General features: G+C 45.7%; 1 protein-coding gene across 1 annotated transcript; it reads right to left on the bottom strand.

The window, feature by feature from the left end:
* Nucleotides 1–5,864: 5,864 nt before the first annotated feature.
* On the bottom strand, nucleotides 5,865–6,882 carry LOC131259423 (general odorant-binding protein 83a-like). Its single transcript, XM_058260920.1, has 3 exons — nucleotides 6,723–6,882; nucleotides 6,226–6,482; nucleotides 5,865–5,882 (listed from the first exon to the last, which is right to left on the bottom strand). Exons 1-3 carry the CDS (start codon nucleotides 6,880–6,882, stop codon nucleotides 5,865–5,867), a joined length of 435 nt encoding a protein of 144 aa, XP_058116903.1.
* Between the last annotated feature and the right edge of the window lie 13,504 nt (nucleotides 6,883–20,386).

Genomic DNA, 20,386 nt, shown 5'->3' with positions numbered 1-20,386 from the left:
TCGGAGCGTTGTCCGGGTGGATGCAGAACAAACAACCCGAGCCCGGGCTGGTTGAGGGGAAAGGGACACCGAGGGGGAAGGGAGTGTTTGAAAACAAGATAAAGGATCGGTAAGGCACGAAACGAAATACACACACACACACACAACAACAACAGCAGCAGCGGTAGCAACAACAACAAAAAACACATTATCATCCAGCACCCCCGGAAGTGCAATGAATATCGTGAAATTTCGCCTCGCTGGGAAGGAAAAAAGCTTCACCTTTCACGTCCGTGAAAAATAAAGCCTGCGATAGCGCCCGGGAGCGGGGGAAAACCCATGCGGTGGGCTTTGACCCGGGAAGATTGGAAAATGTGCTAAGAAAAGGCGCCAGGCGGATGGATGCGCCGGATGAAAAGGACGGAGCGCGTGCGACAAGGCCACATTAAAAGGCGTACCGGGCCGGCAGAGGTCCAGCGAGAACCGGCGCACTTAGCTCTATCCGGTAGCGATGGCTCGTTTTCTTTCGCATTATTATTTTTTCTTTGTTCGAGCGTGTCCTTTTATCCACTAGCACCTACACGCCGGCAACATACGGGTTTCCGTTTCGAGGTAGCGTGGTAGTGTATGTTTATGTGAACGAGCGTGCCGACAGGAAGCAAAAAATGGAGTCCAATAAAGCAGCGCAGAGGGCTTACAAAGAATGAAATTAAAACCGGGAGAAATCTTTTGCGGAATGGTTTCCACCGAAAGCTGGCAGTAGCACGCTTTCCTGTCATGTTGATAAGCTAATATCGCCGTTTGGGGAAAGAGTTGGGAGATGTTTGAATATCTATCTAACCAAACAAGCATTTGCTCACATAGAGGAAAATGAGCCTCGTGAGAAAAGAAATTAGATTTGTTTTTCGCGAGCAAGATGATGTCGATAAAGACTTTAAACGGATTTTCATTAGATTCGAAACGCAAAGTGAATGGAGTGCTATTGAAGTTTGCACTCAAAAGTCTACCCAACTCTACAGTGTTTCTCCTCAGCACCGCAAACACATCGGGTTCAAAGCACTGGAAAAGTGAAATTTCTTAGAAAATTGGCATAAGTGCATCTTAAATAACCGAAGCTGTTAAAAAGGGTATTTTTTATAAGTTCACAAATATCCTAGTTCCATTCATAATCAGCTCGTAAACGAAGTTACAACAGTTGGAATCAAACATAGCTGGAAACAGTATTCAGTAACAGTGCTTCGTGAACAATTTGCTTTAATTTAGTTATGTTGTGATATACATTTTAATTGAATAGTCAAACTCAAAGTAAGTTGTATTGCTTAAGGGCCAGTTTTCGTCAAATGTAATGCTCAAACAACCAATCACAGATTTTCTTCGCTCGACTGGCAATCACGCAAAGTTTCGCTAATGTAGCGAGTGTTTTAGTGGTGCGTGATTTGAGTGCACAACAATTGTTTGATGCTTTGGCAACTTTTCGTCCCTCGTCCGTTAATGCGACACCAACTTCGAGCAGAAGCGGGAATAAAAAGTATTTCGATGATTTTATAACTTTTCGGCCAACTTTCCTTCACGCTGCCGAGAGCAGGAGGGGTGAAGAATAAGACGAAACCCAGAAATACAAACAATGTACCACGCAAACAAACGGAATCCATTTAATTCAATTAATACAAACTCGAAAGTTGCACAGCCGAAGTTCGTCGCCGGGCGGAACCGCGTGCGCCTACTGGAGTGTGGATTCAGATTCGCCAAAACCAAAACATCCCTCCAGAGCCACCCGAGCGTCCCGGTCACGCCCGAGCGAGCAGCGTGCGGCCGTCTCAAAGTAGAGAACTATGTTCACGCATTCAGTTACATTCTATCAATTATTTTCCCGACCCGGGAGTGCTGACCGTCCGGGCCGCGCGCTACCGTGAAACATTTCCATTTCCCGGAAGCTGCCGGGGATAAATTTGCTAGAAAAACGAAGCCTTACCCGAGCGCAGCGGGCAACGGGTGATAGACTTCGTCAATGAAATTTCCCGTGCACGGCCACGTGGTTGCACGATGGTGGCGCGGGGGTGATGGTTTTTGTTTCCCAACCACTTTTCCGGGCATTCCGGGGCCACTCAAAGTTCTGTCCCTGGAAGCTGGTAATTGAATGTTTTTATTAAAATTCTTCACCCAAAGTTTCGCCGGCAAGTACCGGAACCACAGAATGTGCCCGTACCGTTGCACACCACGATTGGAATTTTCTCCACCAGTGCTAGCTTGTGAGTGCAGGAGTGCTCGGACCACCCCTCTCCTCACCGACGATCGTCCCGTGAAGGACGGCGGCATTCGATGGCCGCGAAGGTCCCGGAGATTTCCGTCCCGTAATTTATCGTCCAATAGTTATGGGTTCAATAAAGGTGGGAAATTGATGAAACTTTTCCTATACCTTCCCGATGGCCGGGGAAAAAGGTGATGGCCCGATTTGCAAGGTCCTGGGAAAAGTCCTCGGAGCTAGTTATCTTCTTGCAAATTTCCCATTGGAAATTTATCCGGTCCAATGGTTCGGACCTTGAGCGCTTGGCGTAGTGAGGACGCTAGGCAACGTTGGATGCACGGGTGACGGTAAAGGGGGTTCTGAATAGGTTGTAAGTGAAAAGTTTTGTGATTTTAATGCAAAACAAGCACCTTCTCCGGGCGGGAAGCGTGAACTTCGTTGAGCTGGAGTACTGCAATTGGCCAAACTGGAACAAGTCAATCGTTCCAGTTTATCTGGAAGAGGAAACGTGCAGCAAATTGTGTAGTGTAATGTCGCTTTTATTAAGTGAACGAGAACTAAACCCGTTAGTTGAACGTTGTTGGGAGATTTTACCAAAGTACAACAACTTTTATTATTCAACGTTCAACGATCGGTTACGTGGGAAGTTTTATCAAACATTTGCGTTCAAATATCGATTTTCTTCATTCGCTTGAAATCATTTCCTTACGAACTGAATTTGATTCGTTACCATCATAGGCTTTTATCGTTGAATTTGATTTTGATAATATTTAATTATTGTCAAGAAAAGCATTAAGTGAAGCTTTTCTCAGTTCTTTGGAATTATTGGTTTGATTTTATTGTATCCTTATGTACAGCAAATGGAATTTTCTCATCAAGCTATTCGTTTGTTATTTTTACTTATCGAACCATGCCACCGTACCTTTCTGTACCATTGCACCCTGCAGAACCGGCAGCAACAAGACGTCAACGAATCAAAGGGAAAGACAGAAGGACAAGCTCTTAGAGAAATTGAATTTTGATGTGCAAGATCACGATTTTCCTCGTTTATTTCTGGGCCACGAGCGATGATATAGTAAAATGAACTATATGGTGAAATGTATCTTCTAACGCAAAAGTGAAGCAAGAATATCCGAAGAGAAGAGTGTCATAGAGCGAGAATAGACAAATATGGAACGATGGAATGACTTATACCAAACGAATGGGTAGTGGAGTCGAATAGGAAAAAAAGGATACGTACGCGAAACGATAATGCCGATGATGGCGATGATGACTGGGTTTATTTTCGACTGCCGAGAAAACGTATGAGCGTACGTGTTTAAGTGTGTGTGTGTGTGTGTGTGTGTGTGTGTGTGTGTGTGTGTGTGGAAAAACTGTTTCGTGCCGGCATTTTTCTCTGTCGTTAGAAAATGTCCAGAGGCATAACAAGGGCGTCTCTTTTATCGCCAGCCTCAACCTCCAGGACCGAAGTGAGCTAATGCCGCGCTGCAGCAGACGGATCCCGTTGGATTTTATGTTTATTCCATCCTGAACAATAATTCCTTTAATGGTTATGCGTCGCCGGATGTACCGGATGGGTGCCGAGCCGAAGGATTGCCACGCGAGCTGGAAGACAATGGCCAATGTCGGATTGAAATTCGATCATCCCATTTGCGCTAACTTCGTCTGGAGCACAAAGATCGTCCGGGGCCTTTTGGAGCGCTTTTGAGTAAATGGTTCTTGTTACTTTTTACAATTTCTGAGAAATTCTGGCTTTTCTTCTCATAAGACTATAAGCGCCGGTTGTTTGGAAGGATTATTTTTGTTTTTAAATCATCATTTACAAGGAATTCATTACTTTCAAGTTTGGCCTTTTGTACCAGACACAATGGGATTCAGTAATATTATCTTGTAAATATGTTTTTCTTAAACATTAGCATCCCTTCGAAAATAGATAGGTACGTCTCACTTTGCACCGGCTCCCAAAGTAATTAAATCTTTTCCGTACCATTTCCTTGTAGCGTCGGGTGGCAGCCGGCCGGAGGAAACAAAAGCTTCTTACACGTTTTAAAATGAACTGTCACTTAATTAGCGATTTTAATTGCTCGCTAAAAGCATTAGCCAGGCAAGCGCCCTAGCGTCGGCATCCTACCTGGAGGCGTGTCCGAACCGGAATGGGAGCAATGGAAAGAAACGGTTAATTACCTACCGGGTAGATTTGTGACTGACATCGCGAAAACTGTTTTGCATTTCCTGCCTTTCGACTTTCTCCAGGAGGGGAGGGAAGGTTGGTGACCACCCGACCGTTGCTCTGTCTGTTGTTATTCGCATCGTTTTCCCATTCCGGTGCCGCGCTCCGGAGACAACCTGTCACGAACTCCAGGGTTTTCTCGATGCATCACAACATTTCGTGCAAAATTCTCGATGAAACAACGACGAGCTCTTGTCACACCAGGAAGCATGGAAATGTATTTTTTTTTTCTGTTTTATTACAATGTTTCCTAGCTCTTCTGCGACTGACAGAGGAGAAAATTAAGTTCGAAAGTGTTGCTTGTGCGAGCAGAGGAGCGGTAAAAAAGAACTTTGCTATCCTCAGTCGCTCCAGGTGGAATAATAACGTGTCAGTAAATCATTTCATGGATACACTCTTTCATTTTCTGCTGATACGGTTGTTACGGTTTGACTTTTGGCTAGCACCGCGGACGATCCATTGCAGGAAAAACCGTCTGTAATTAGACCTTAAAGGGATCCCGCCGCGATGAGCGTCGCTTGCCCATATCCTAGGCGAGGTTTGCACCGGAATGTTTTCTAAGCCCATCCACTTCCACTTCATCCTGGCGCCAATTACAAAACTTCAAGTGAGTGGAAGGAGCGATAGAAAAGTGTAGTAAAGTAAAAAGTAAACCCCAACACTATGCAAGCCCCAACCGGGCAAGGACAAAGTCCGCCGAAGACTTGTTGAAAGTTTTTTCCCGAATGTAATTAAAAGAAAATACGGTCTGATTATAGTTTCTCTTCCGCCTGTTCGTCAATGGGCGTTCGGGTACGCGAAAGCTACGTGCTGCATTTCTTTGGGCTTTTTTTGTTTCCTGCTCGGTAAGTTCTTGAACTCGTTTTATTTTTGCAGTTTTTGACTTTTTAGCTGATCTTTTATTGCAACCCACAGCTCGGTTTGGCCGCAGGTTTTAAAACCAGCAAAACTAGCGAGAGGAAGAGGGTAAGCAGGGAGTGGGATTGAAAGTTTGAGGTGGAAATTTTGAATTTTTCCCATTCCGACAGCATTCGCTTTCGCTTTTTTTTTCTTCGACGGCAGCTTTCAAGCCCGCATCGAGGAAAGCAGTGCCAGCTGGAGACGTTAAATGGTTTCTTTGAGCAAGGTTGAGGTTAGTCAAAGGTTTTTGGGCTCTTTTTTATTACTACATGTGCAGTGCGGTAAAAGGGCGAGAATAAGAAGCGGGTTAATTACTATTCCGAAGCGCGAGCGTTGATGTCTGCTGGCCGGCGTTTGCGGTAGAGCGGCTCACAGTTGACCATGGTTCGCCAAAGTGGTGCACCGAGGTCTCCACGTCTCTTCCTACCATCTGCGGGGATGATCGTAAAACCGTGCATCGCACTCTGGCGGTACTTCGGTTTCATCCGGACACAGTAAGAAAGCAACCGCTTACACTAGGAAATAATGCTGCGGAAAGAAAAGGAATGAAAGGAGGGCGTAAGAAAGCAGAACAGTCGAATGAATGAATTTTAATTCCGAATCCATCCGGCTTTTCCGCGAGCGATGGCGCTGCCCCAGAATCCCGGCGAATCGTCGTGCTCGGCCACGGAACCGGGGTCATATTCCCCACCGTTACGAGCAGGGCAGGCCAGGCGGGTTGGCCGGATGCAATTAAAAGTTAAACTTTTTCAATTAAAAACTTGCCGCCGTAAAGAAATTATTGCGAATCGCACCGAGGGTCGATCAACTGGCGCCCTTCGCAAAAACCCCTTTTTTCCGGACGGCCGAAGTTGACGGTCGGGTACCATACCTTCGGGTCGGACTGCTTCCAGCACTTGTGCAGCCAGAACGCCTTGTCGCAGAGGGTCTCACCCTCCGGATAGAGGCACCGCTTTCCCATATGCATCGCGATGTCGTGCATCGAGTTCGGCAGCATGTCGTGCAGCTTTTCCAGGTGCACGTCGCCGTTGTCGTCGACCACCTGGGCCTCGTGGAACAGGCAGTTCATGTAGCACTTGAGCTTTTCATCTTCGTGAATCTCTTCGTCGCTGAACTTTTTGATCGCCTCTGCGGAAAGGGGGTGTGCGTGCAAATGAGAAAAGATTCAGTACGATTCATGGAACAGAAGCCGATTGAGATTGTCCAAGAAGAATGAAAAAAGATGATTCATTGGAACTTTATAAAACTTGAGAAAATCTTACAAATCCTTATCATTCTACATTCGCTTGTTGAGGAAATTTTCTCCAAACCAAAAATCATGCAAATCAAGCTAAAGTGCCAAAAATGTTTCCCAGAAACATAACTCACCTTCCGTTACTCCCGTCTTGGCCACGCAAGTGTCGTGAATCGGCTTCATGGCTTCGAGCAGCTCGGGCGGAGGGTATTGTGCATCACGGCGTGGCGTCGTGTCGGCGATTACCAAACACAAACACCCGATGGCTGCACAAACAAACCCTACCGAAAACATTGCTTTTTTCGCAACCGATTTTCCGAGAAAACGAAACACAAGGCAAACGCAAGATTGTAGGATTTGATTCTTCGAAGTGAGATTGGTTTTCACCACGTCGTAGATGAATTTCCACCAACGACTGACTTTGACAATGGCCGATGCGTTAGGTATTTATAGTTTACTATTTCGTGATGGCAACGATGGGTCTAAACGCGCAGTTTGATGGTTTTTACCGAGTCCGATGCCGATGTCATGACACTTTGGAGCTTTTAGCTAATTACACTCCCGTTTCGTGCGTCCGTAAACTGATAATTAAACGGTAGACGGCAACCACCGGCTCCAGATGAGTCGGTAATTAATTTTGTTCCGACCTTCGAATCGCGGCCCGTTTTTTTTTTCAGAAAAGTAGAAGATGAAATGCACGCCGGATAAGTTTGCAAAGTACAACAAAAAATGTTTGCAAAACAATTCGCTCCGCAGCCCCAGAAACAACGCAGACGCAACTATCGCTCAATCAATCTCGGTGTTGACAAATCAATCACGAGCAACATGTTTTCCATTATCCCCATTAGGACGCCAAACTTTTCCCTTTTTCGCTTGGTGGGGGAAAATAAGGGACAGCCCGCGGTTACCCACGGCGTTCACGAGCGGGGAAGGAAAATGTTTGAACACTGCTAAACATCACATCGAAGAAAAATAAACTTAATGGTTCATTAGGCAGGAGTCCCTCCGATGTGGTGGTGGTGGTGGTGCTGATGGTGCTAGTGAGAACAAAACTTTTCTCCGGCTGCCCCGGGCCAGAAGAGTACGCTACTCGGGGAATCGGCTGCGTCACCCGGAGGGTCGCACAGCGAGCGTCGACGATGACAAGGCGGAAAATGTACGGACAGTTTTCCCGCCCCCTCTTCGTGGGGCGCTCTTCTCCAAGCTCCACGGGTCGAACGGTGCCGGAGTCAATCCCTAATCGATGCGATAGTGAGAAAATCGAAGTCGCCGACGAATCGAAGGCAGGGGAATGTAATTAAGTTCATGGTTGCAAATAATTATGCGCCTATGTTTCCGAGAGGTAAACAATTAACTCCCGAAACGGACCATTAACTCTCTTTGGTGAGCATTTTGCAAGAATGGTCCCAACGTTCAGCCGGTGACGATTTGATCAAAAACAGACGTATGGAGGCAAACACCACGCTGAGTTTAAATGGATAATGATGTTCAAGTTGAACACATTTTATAAAGTATCATTTAATTTACAAACATACACGCCATTTCTAAGTCAAAGTAATTCCTTTTCTGTTAATAGGATGTAAAGGCCGTTTGATCGTTTTATAAAACGAGAATGTTGTTGAGTAATATAAAACTTGATTTAAATGTGGTTAGGTCAAAACAATACTGCAAAAATCAATAATTGTAACAATGCTGCAATAATCAATAATCAATTAGACTTAGATTTTTAACAAGCGATTTTTTCACACTTGCTTTAAAGTGGTATAGTTTCGTCGAACACAACTTGCTTCTTATTTGTGGCTAGTCAAGTTGATAAAAAACATGAATTTGAAAGGCAAAAATATTTGTTAAATTTCTTTTTTTTTAATCGTCTATCTGAATTAATGGTATGCGGTTCTCAAAGTTTTTTTCGAATGTCATATATTGTATCTTAGGGATTCACAAGTGGTGTAAACGATTACTTTAAACATAAATGTGTTTAGTTTATAACACATACAATTTTGAATTCTTTAAAATGTGCACTATTGCTGGTTCATCTGCTATTCTAATATTTTTGTTCGATGTAAAAAGTGTGACTTGCTATCGCTCAAAATTAGAAAACATCATTCATCCTTCCCACGCTACGTACAACAATGACGAGCGTGTGAATAGAGCTTCCTCGAAAACGGGATAGAATTTCAGTCCGAATGAAAAAGTTCGCTAGCCCCCAAGGAAAAAGCGCGCTGTTCAAAACGGAATTTCTGTTTTCTATTCGATTTCACTGTTGGATATACTTTCATTTGCATACCCGAGACCCCTCGCCCCGGCACACTCTCGATAGCTTGAGATAGGATTGCACCGAAGGCGGAAACTGACACCAGCAGATTCGTACGCCCGAGCTCAGTTTTCCACCGAACGTGGACCAGTTTTCCACCGATCGGAACTGATCAAAAGCACCGCGTGCATTTGCGCGCGGGCTAAAGGCAAGCAGTAATGAGCATCGTTAGCAAAACTTCATTACATTCGTACTGCGATGACAGCTGCACCGGAGCTCGCATGTGCATGTGCAGCCGGATATGGGAACGTCATTTTCGTGTGGGTTGTGGCACGAAAAAGGAAATTCCGAACCGAACCCGACTCCAGGCGTTTTGGTGAGTAAAGTTTCGCCCTGGTGCTGATTGAATTTTTTCCTTCCCGCCATAAGTGGGGCAGAAACAAAACTCAGCTCCGTAGTTTATTTGCATTAATGCTTGCCTTAGGCGAACGCGGTATTTTTAACGTGCTTAGGAAACGTGGGACGGTTAACTTTTGTCCCTGCGTTAGCAAAAATATTGAATACAAAATAAAGTTTTCGAATCGTCAAACACAACCCGCAAGCAACTTTCTTCACTTCATCACTTCCTTAGACATTCTTGTGCACAATAGCGAGCAAATGATTCGACCATTGCCCCCTGGTTCGGGGTACCTTATTTTGACAAAATCTTTTTCCCTCGCCCATTGACAATTGATGGCCCAATACGCTTCGAGGTTCAATCGCCCTGTTCCGTCACTGTCATGGTCAGGAAAATCGACACGGAGAAAAACCACGAACCGAGTAAAGCTTAAGCAGTGCCACTACCGCGCCAGATCACAAAGCACATTTATTTCGATTTGTTTTTTTTTATATAGCCTTCCCATTCCAGGAGCACAACATTGGCTGGAGGGACGGACACCCAACGGTTGAGGAGAGATTGAAGGAGACGGCAGAAAAAAAAGGAAACAATTTTTCAACTTGCTCGCAAATCCTCAAAATCGGCCTAAGAATGTCACCAGAATGACACCTTTATTTTTTTCAATGGTTCAATGGTCGCTTTTCTTTTGTAGGTCGTTTTTGGTATTTGTGGGTGTTTGTGTGTCGGTGCGGGTTTGTTCCCGAGTTTTCTCCAAAAACCCGCTTGCGACCGGTGGCGAAAGTAATCCCTCTTCGGCAAAGGACTATAAATCACCGGAACACCCTGCAAAACCGGGTCCCACCGGTTACTTCCTGGTGGAGTTGTGGTCCTAGAAAATCCTCTCCCGCCCCTTCCTTAACACACACACACACACATACACGCGTACACACGCCCCACCAGACACCGTCAGCAGTCTTTCCATAATCATAGTGCTAACCTAGCCGGGTTTTCGGGGGGAGGGAGAACTTTGACAAAAGAAACCGATTTGAGAGATGTATTCAATAAAGTCAAACTCACCAAGGATTTACGATCCTTGCGTTCGGGGTGTTCGGCCAACGGCCGATGTGTCACACCGCCACCGGCACCAAAACTACCAACCGACACCTTTTTTGTTTGCTGCATCGAAAGGGGATCTTACAGGGGGGGTTGAAAGGATACGCTTGACACCTTGGGAGGGAGGGAATCTTTTGGGACAGGATCTAAGAGGGACCGAATTGGCCTTCTCTTTCGCCGTGCCTTTGTCAGCGCGCTCCGTGTGTATGAATGATGCGCCCTTTTTACCATCAAATGGACAAGAACTGACCGGCAGGCGGAGGCGGCCTGTCGTGGCGTTTTGTTAAACACACTATAATGGCACTACTAATAGCGGGAGAAAGTTGTGAAAAAGGACCCCTTTGGGGCAGGTATGGGACGGCGGGGTGAGGGGGTGGGTGGGTTTGAAGACCGTGATGACAGTGGGTGGAAGAAAAATTTAGCTCATAAATTTAATTTTCCACCGACGGGAAGGAAATAAAAACCAGCCCCGGAAAAGATGACACTTTTTACAACGGGGTTTCCCGTTTACCCTGCGATACTGCCAAGGTTTTAAGGAATGTCTCAGTAGACCGACGACGCAAAGGACACGACTCTAGCTGACCCCAAGGGGGGCAGTAGAAGGTTGGGGAAGAGACGTTGTAACCAGCCGACAAAAGGTTGCCGTTTCTTCCAGCTCCATCCGAGGGCAGGCGAAAGAAAGCCCCATTCCGCTCAAGGGTGCTTGGAGTTTTCTCTTTACATCGAGGGTTTCATCAGCACCATCACTCATCAGTCGCGCTGTTCCATTGCATAGATTCCACTGGCGCCCTTCCATCACCATCGGTCTTCCGAGTGGACGGGTGAAAATGAGCCCCGACAGGGAGCGTTTTGCTGTTCGCAATGGTGGGACGGCAAAAAAAAAAAAAAATACGTCACTGCTTATCAAATTTACCACCGAGTTTTGTCGTGTGTTCTGACCTTTTCGGCATGTTGTGGAACACGCCAGTTCTTAAAGATATCAGCAGCCCACGGTCGACAAGATTGTCGTCGACTTTTAACCTCCGACAATGAGCGAGAAAATAAAACTGAAATCGGGGAGGATGTTTGTCTCTGGGGTCGATGGAGGTAGCAGGGGGAGGTAAGAGGGCCTGATTCTTTAGAAGGATCCTTGCTGGATTCATTTTCCCTTTCGCTCCCGTGCAGCGTTCATTTCTTTTAAAGATTACTTGGCGTGCTTGGCCTTTCCAGAGCCACACTCGGGAGTCTGGCTCACCATTTCCACCCGCTGTTCTCCGGGTTGGTCTATTTTCCTTTTTCCAGCCACGTGTTTTTTTTTTGAATTTTTCTTTCGTCCGTTTCGTTGTAAAGCGACCTTTTCATGCGCTGCGCGAATAATGACCGACGCGAAGGATGACGACGAAGGCCACGTGGATGACGGCCCACGGGCGATGCGTTCGCTGAGGTGAAAAGATTACAGTGCTCATGCCATTATATTCGCTCGCACTTCCTGCCCATTCACGGCCATCCCCCCCTTTCCCTTTTTGACGGCCCACAAGGAAAGGGACGGCTGCCTTTCAGCGAAGCGCTTATGATTTATTGAAGCCATTCTTTGCCACCGTGTCCTCGCGTTGTCACCAGCCGTCGTCCATCCGGGAGCGGGCCGGGTTCACCGGGTCGCAACCTTCACTTCCCGGATGATGGTGCTAGTTGTGGTCAACCGAACCCCTTATCAAGGTTCCCCGCCACCCGTCGTTCCCACCCCCCACCCCCCAAGCAAGTCCATTGTGAGAGGAAATTTCCACTTCCCCGCAAACTTGATTCATGGCACCGTAGGATAATTTATTCTTATCATTCCCTCATTCTTGGACTTGGTCCATCCATCCGTTCGGTTGCGTTCCGTTGCCGACGAGCTCGGTTGGTAGTAGTTTTCTTACGATTTAAATAAAATATAAATTCGTTGGCATTTTTCTTTCACGCTGAAGTTCAGAGGTGTGTTTGCGGTGTGACGCGATAAGCGGAGGATTTCTGGCGCAACATTAGTTACTTAATAACACTAACATCGGGGTCTAGCGTCGTTCCTATGCTCCGTCAATCCCCACGACCACAGCGATAAGGCACGTGACAAGGGCTGTTGCGTTGTGAAGGGTTTTTAATGCAAGCCATCATGCAGCTTATCCCGGTGAAACGTTCGTTTAATGTGTTATTATTTTTATTGCGGGATATTTCTAGCTTTTTCTTGTCGTTGTTATATTGTTCGATGCATTTGGGAAGGTTTTCTAAACACTTAAAATTAGGCTAGAACAAAATCAAACATTTATTTTGTGTATAAATAGAATTAATATGGCTCTGAGCAAAATTATCAAAACATATATAAATTTACAAACTACCTAATTTATTCGCAAATTTACTCTTGCATTAAATGAAGTTTTGCTTGTACAAATTCTAATGAACATTTTCCACAAAAACGACTTCTTAGAATCTTTGGTTCTTGTCCTAATTTTCCACTGTTTTGAGTAACTATAAGCATGATGAAGCAAGTGGACTATCGAAACAACCAACAAAAAGCTTGTTGCTGAATTTGGTATCAATTAAGCAAGAAACGAGAAACAAAGTTCGACTAATACAATCAGTCTATAATAACGTTTTTCCAGGTCAAAAAATGAATGCATTTAGAGGAAAACCAATCCTCCCGAAACAGGAAAACTTTTGGTTGTTAGCTGCAGCCGGGGCCTGAAACACAGGAAAGAGGAAAGGGAGGGCAATAGGAATCCAACGACACTTGCCAGTGGAAAACTCTCGCAAGAGAAGAGTCAACATAAAGTCACTTCAGCAATTCACCTTCGACTGCAACTCGACGGCGAGGCGAAAAATATGTTTTCTCTCAAAAGTAAACTTCCTCACTGCAGTTCCATCCGGGTTGTGGTGAGGGGATGAGCTGTTGTGCGTGCAAGAGTGGAAGAGGACGATCGAATAAAATGGGTTGAGGTGCAGGTAGCTGAAGGTTCCAACTTTTGTACCGACGGTAGAGCAGTGGGTTGCACACAAACGATCCAACTTGGAGCCCTCTTCAAAATTTGCCGAAACGACCAAAAATCTTCACCGCAGCGCGTGCCCCACCCGTGTAACCCCACTGGCCCCCCTCCCAAGCCTAGCACTAATAGCCGGCTCGTTTTCCCGAGGTCGGATCGTTCGTTCGTTCATTCCTTGGCCGCGGTCGTCGTGGTTGTCGAATCCGGGTACGATTCCCACCCCCGGTCCCGTTCGCCCTTGACAACTTGACTGTGGCCAGATCGGCCGCATCATCAGCTTCCCTCACATATCCTGCCCATGCCCGCACATCCATCCCGCCCTCCCGAGCATCACCAGTTTGGGAAGAAAAATTCAACCGTCCGTTACACAGTTTATGAAAAGTCATAAATTTTACTTTTCGCACACATGCATCGTGTCGTGTTCGTTGTGCGCCCGCCGTGGCTTCGTATGCACACTTGAACGAAGAAGTTTTACCTTTTTACCGCCCGGACCCGGCGCCGGCACCTTCCGCTTTCCTCCACGCCAGTGGAGAGAGACCACTTGTACCTTGTGGCCAACCGACAACGAAGCCTTCCGGGCTGAGATGCTTTCTTTTCCCGGTCCCTTTCCGGCCGCTTTTCGGTCCATCCCCTCGAGCAAGACGGGGAACGTAAATTCAAACTCAATTTGAAACACATTTCCGGAGCATGTTTGGTAAAATAGCACACACCACCCGAAACAATAAACAATCGTGCAACGGATGAAAAATTAGACGACAAAGTGAGGTTTGCAGGGAAAGCGGGGTTTGGGGTGTATGAAGAGTCCGTTACAGGCAAGCATTGCGAGACAGGGTTTTCCCGATTTCCCGGTTGTGGTTACATAAGTCGGCAAATGGCATCAATATCGCTATAGGAGGATACGTGCGGGGAAAGCTTCAGAAGTATACACGTTCCACTCTTCTGGAAAGACTTACGACACGTATCTGTTGGAGGTAGTTTTTCATTTTACAAAAAGTGTTTCGCTTACCTTTCATTTTTGAATGATGTGTTACCTTTGTATAAGACTTGTTTGCTTCATATTTTTTTATGCAATATTCAAGACGCAACTACTCGCATTCTCAAATAATTCTGCAGTAGTTTTTAGTATTTACATTAGCAATGGAAAGGTTTAATAATCTTAATCTCTTAATTCTCCTTCGTTCATCTTATTAAACCAAAAGAAATAAATTAAAGTAACATAATCATATTTCTTTCATCAAATAATGTTTTGGATTGATTTTTATGCCCAATCGACTAATGAAATGCTCGAGGTGACATCAATTTGAAACCCTTCCCATTGAATTCTTGTCTCATACCCCTTCATACCAACGCAATGGAACGATTAAACGTTCGACACACCATTTGGTACACCATCACCTCAGTTCGGCTGTATCGTAACACACTCCCACCGGTTCTCATTGGAAATGCCAACGATTACGTGTGGCAAATGTTTTCCAATAATCCACACCGGGGCTTTTTTTTGTCTTCATGATCAGGATGTGACAAATTAATTGCATTACGTTTTGACACTCGCTAGCGACGGGAAGCGATGCGGAAAATGTGCCATCCGAAGTGATAAAAAATGCAAAGTAAAACATAACACGCAAGGGTTGTCCCCGGAGTTGCTCGCCGACGTCGTTCAATTAGTGTGATAATTAATTGAATGACATACGGTATGCAAAATATGACAATGTCAAAAACGCTCATGATTTGCAGTGGAATAAGCAATTGCCAGCGATAGACTGAAAGTGGAATAAGTAAAGTTTATTTGTACGTGGATATCGAAAGCGTGAGCCTATGTGGTAGTTCTGGTAACGAGTGATGTTGGTACAGTTTTCAATTCCATTTCTTTTGGAAGATAAGTTACCTTCTGGTGTAACTGTTCTGATTCTTATTTAATGCAAACCATGCACATTATTTATGATATTGAATATTTGTAAAATGACTTCAGATAATTTTAACTTATAACTCAAATTTATTTTTCAAGCTTGCAAGCCTTGGTCGTGTGATGTGCTGTCGAGTTTTTCTGCTTAAATATTAAATTAAATTGATGCATCAAGTTTGAAACTTCTTACCAAAACAATAAACCCTCTTCATCTCTGTGTAAGCGTTCGGAACGCGTTGAGCTCCCCACGGAGAGCTTAGCCTAGCTTCCACAAATGGATGAATCATGAACAAATAAATATATAGGATGTTGGTGTTTGTTTTTTTTTTTCCTTTGCCTTTAACTCCCCCCACCCAATAATGACTTGGGACCCGAAGCCATCGTTTCACAGCGGGATAATAGCGTTGGTATTTTGTTTTTCATTACCCATTTCGTTTTATTGCCCGCTTTTACAGGCGTTCTGTGTGACGATAGCAAAGGATGCCGCCAGCTGGTGGGAAGAGTTTCCTCCGGGCATGTTGTTCCCTCCCCCCCCCCCCTCCCTCCCCGTCGTACGCCGGAAAACTTCTCCTCCCATTTGTGAGTATTATTGCCGTGCGGGTGGTCATCGTTGAAGGACGGGCAATCGAGGCCGCGGAACGAATGTTTCGTTGCGATTGGATTAGTGGTCCTAGATAGCGTGCTGAATCCCGTCGCCTGGCGGGAAAAGTGGGAAATCAGGGAGGATCGAATACGAAAACGAAACAGAAACAAACAAAAAATACGAAAAAGGACACCAATAAAGCGCGGCCTGTTGCGGCTAATAATAATCAGTGCGTGCCGATCGTGGCTGCCGATGCAGAGCGCAGACATTTAAAGCCATCACGGAAACATTCCTAATCCTATCAGTTTGCCTCAATAACGAGGAGGTGGAAAGACACAACAACAAACTTCTCCCCGCCAGTGTCGGGTGGATTGAAATAAAAATCTGGACTGTAAGTGATTTGGATACGGGCTCATTTTTCCCTGCTTTCCCACCAACCTCGACGTTTTGCCCTTCGCCTTGGCAAGGATAACGATAATTGTGGCTCGTGTTTGGTGTGTGCGTTTATGTTTTACGGTCGATATTTATAAGTGATTATAATCTTAATACTTCACCGAAGCGGAAAAGCGTGGTCGGAATACACCCGCATTAAGCATTCCCCTCTCCCTCCACCTCCGGATAAGGCCCTTCCGTCGTTTCTTCGCCCGGCAAAAGGCTTTGTGCCTTCCGGCGCAAAAATACGGTGCCCGTCCGGAGCGGTTCGAACCCGAGTCCCACCGCAACATCCGGTCGCTGCAGAAACCGAAACGCGATGCCACAACTCCACTGTCGAACGGTGTTTACCATTTTCAGATTTTGACCATTTCGTTTTATTCACTGACAGTACGGTTTTCGTCCCGTTCCGCGCCGCCCCGCCTCGTTGTAGAAAATTCACCCGAAAACGACGACTGGGGACGGGGTCCGAGACATCCGCCCGTTCGCAGAGATCGTTTCCTTCGTTCGCTGTGGCCAATTTCCCTACTCCCTTACCCTTGCATCCAAGCCCCACCGATTGATGAGCAAACCGCAAAACCCACAAACTTCAAACAAGACAAAAATCGTGCTGGATGAAGCTTTCCACCGGCCGCCACCCCCCGGTTCGACATCGGTGCTTAGCGTGCGGAGTCGTTTTCCACTTTCCATCCACTCATGAAAAACAACCACCCACCCAAGCCCAGCTGAAATGAAATCCGAAACTGAAATATAAAATAAAAGGCGGACAATTTGCTGGGGTTTATTAACGATGATTATGCCTCAATTCGGTCCGTTTATCACCAGCCAAGCGCCACCAGTCTGCTGGAGTAGGTTTCGTTGGAGTGGGACGGGAGGGAAGAAAAACCAACGGCAACCCAATCGGATAGAAGCGGACGCGCATCCCTCGTCGTTTTTGGCTCGCATAAAATCGGACGCCCGGAAGCTGGAGGAGGTTTTTTTGTTCGCTTTCTTTCGGCCTCATTTCCAATGCTCTTGAGTTTGATGAACATTTTCAACAGGACGCTGTCCGGGGGTGGTTTTGTCGGGTGGATAAAAAAAGGGCCGAGTAGGGTGAGGCTAGAAAGAAAAAGAAAAATGACGAGCCCTCCCAAGTCGAGTGGCCGGTTGGACAAGCGGATTTAATTGACTAACGTCACGTTTGCTCGGAATGTTCTCCCGGATCCGGATCCCCCCCCCGTACCGTCCAGCGGGGCGACATCGTTCAAGTGGGACTCAAGGAAGTGTTGTTCCGGATTGACGCAGGCGATTTCGGTGCGGCCTCACTCGAATTTATATTCGAGCCCATCCTGTGCCTTCCTGTGCTCGCCGAAAAGACATCACTCTTCTCGAGCCGGACGGCGTCCGAGAAGGCTTCTGGAAACATTTTGTTTATTTCCCGGTCATTATGGGAGACTGATTTTTATAGCCCTCCCCCAGCCGGCGGTTCCGGCGGGTGCGGACGCTTTGAAACAGTTAAATGGAAACCCATCAACAGTTAAGCCGCCCAAAGAGATACCCATTTGGGTGCGCGGCGAAGGAAAGCAAGGATAGACACAAGTAAGCCAGTAAGTGTGCACCCTAATCGACGATTTTACGGTTTTTTGTTTTAGTCTGGCTCCTTCTACTGTGCAGTGAGAAGAAAATCTGAGACAGAAGGTTTGCCTGTCCTTACAGTGGCGCTGTAGAGCGCCTTTGTTTGGACAGCCGGGGTTTCCACATCGATCCTGCTGTTTTCCCATCCCTGGAATCGGGCTAACCCTTTCGAATCATTCCGTTTTGCCTTTTTTCTTCACTTCACTGTGAAACCGTTTAACAAAGGCCTATTACGAGTGAACGATTGTTGAAACGAGATCACATTTATTAAATGAATCGTTGCGGTTCGGTGATGAATTTGTCAAGATTCTTAAACAGTCCTTTACGGAATAGGGTTTTTTCGAAGTAATTCGGTCTTTGCGAACCGAAGTTTGATCTTTAATGGGCCATCAGAAAAGAATGGGTTCGAGCAGCGTGCAATTAAATGAGAACGATAATGTCCGCACCACAATGAAGATCATCCTTTCTCGTATGGTTTTGATTACATGAAATGTATATTTTCCAAAATTGAGATATTTTCCTCTCAGAGAGAGGTTGGGTTGTTGTTTTGTTTTGTCAGTTATTTAATAGCCTCTAAAATACTTCGATGCATCGATTGTAAAGACGATTTGTTTAATTTAACGATTACATAAATTACATTCGAGTTAAGTTGGCAGTTCAGTACTGTTAAGCATTTACGAAAAAACAAATTTCTTATATTAAATTGTGGTACAATTCTCATACTAAAGTTTCGTCGGAGAAATTATTCGAAGGAGTGTACAGATTAGATGAGTATTTATTTATTTCAAGCTTTGACCACATTTCGAGAAGGTCTGCATATACCTCAAAATATAAGTCTAAACATACTTGAGTCAAAAACATAATATTAAAAAAATAAACAACAATATCAAGTAACTCAACAAAATAACTTCACACCTCTAATTTTCATTCCCATAATCCTTCGTTAAGTGATCCCATTTTATAGTATTTAATTTTTCACGCTATAAGATCGTTTTGCCACATCAACCCTCCTGACTCGAAAAACGATAAATCTTTCAAAACCATTCATGACCACTAAAGGCGCTCACGGTATCCCATTTCATGAATAATAAGATAAGCCACCGGAATCCAATGCACACTGGTTGCAATAAAACGTTTAAGAAAGCGACGATTTCAATTACGATTTATGATAAGCAAGCGTTCCCACAGCGACTCCGCCTGCCGGCGGGCAACAGTTACGACCGACAGTCGCCTATCGTCTCCGAGCCATCGGAAAAGTGGGAAAAATGTTCACATGAACGGGCACAGCCGCATCGAACGCCACCGATCTCCGGCGACCTCCACGGCGATCGGTCATCGGGGACAAATTATTCCCATTCCCGAGCCGTCATTACCTCGGTTTTGTTATGTCAACCGGAGCTTATCTGCCATCGGCAACACTCCGATTACCGATTGGCCACCCGGGTGGGGTCACGATTGCATTCATTCGTCCCCCCGGATGGAATGTTGCCCCTTACTTTGAACCCTCTCTCCCTCTCCAGGAAAGACCCACAGTTGGTTGCCCCAAACACGCACGAGTGGTAAAAGAAGTCGTTAAAAATATGCCATCAGTAGAACGGGCTCGTCACTCGCGCTTTCATGGCGAGGCCAAAATAACGACCACGCTTGACGCGAGGGAAATCCAACAGGTATTCGGGCACTCGGTGGGAACAAAGTATGTATTTATGAAATTTAATAATAAGATTTTTTCGTGGCAGCTTGGCTCGTTCCACCCACGCCGTACGGCACGCTGACTTTGACGGATGGAGAACTTGGCGTCCTTGCGTGAGTGCGTGCCTGCGTAGAGTTCCGCCGCTTTCAACACATTTCCTTCGCAGGAAGTGCGGAACGTAAAACTCAGTCACTTTGGCTATTCCCGCGGTGATAAAAAGAAAAACGAGCGTTTTCCATGGGCCATGGGCGAGGGAACAAAACACGTCGACGGTTACGACGAATGGTTTTCTTGATTTGAATTTTTCACCACGGTTGTTACCGTTGCTGGCAGGCCTTTCCCCGGGGCTAGGGCTCCCCGATTGAAGGCGTACGTTCGACAGTTGGTTGCGTATTGTTTTGACGAGCGGGATTTTGTGAAGCTGTAGCTTGTCAGGAAACGAAGACACACCTGTCAGGTTTGCCGACAGCGGAGAGAGATGTTTAGCTGTTGTGCAATTTTTCCGCCCGGAAAAAGAAGAATTTTGCCTTCTAGAGGAAATTTGTTTTTTTTTGACTCACCGTCGGCGGACGTAACAAAGCGGAACGTTCTTTATCCCCATTTACACATTTTCAATAAAACTTTTGACATTGAGGGAAGAACTTTTGTCACGCCGCTTGAAAGCGCGCGAACCGTATCGAGAATCATACTGGAACGTTCTCAAAATGTAGTGAGGGAGAAAGGAAGAATAAAAAAACACAATCGCACACACACACCTACACTTTTATCATTATTTTTTATTAAAAGAATTCTTGTCTCGCGGCAATAACTTACACTCGATTGTGCCTACACTAATGACTAATG

The sequence above is a fragment of the Anopheles coustani genome, chromosome 3 (assembly GCF_943734705.1).
Source record: "Anopheles coustani chromosome 3, idAnoCousDA_361_x.2, whole genome shotgun sequence".
NCBI lineage: Eukaryota > Metazoa > Arthropoda > Insecta > Diptera > Culicidae > Anopheles > Anopheles coustani.
This window is presented reverse-complemented; position numbering and strand designations above follow the sequence as displayed.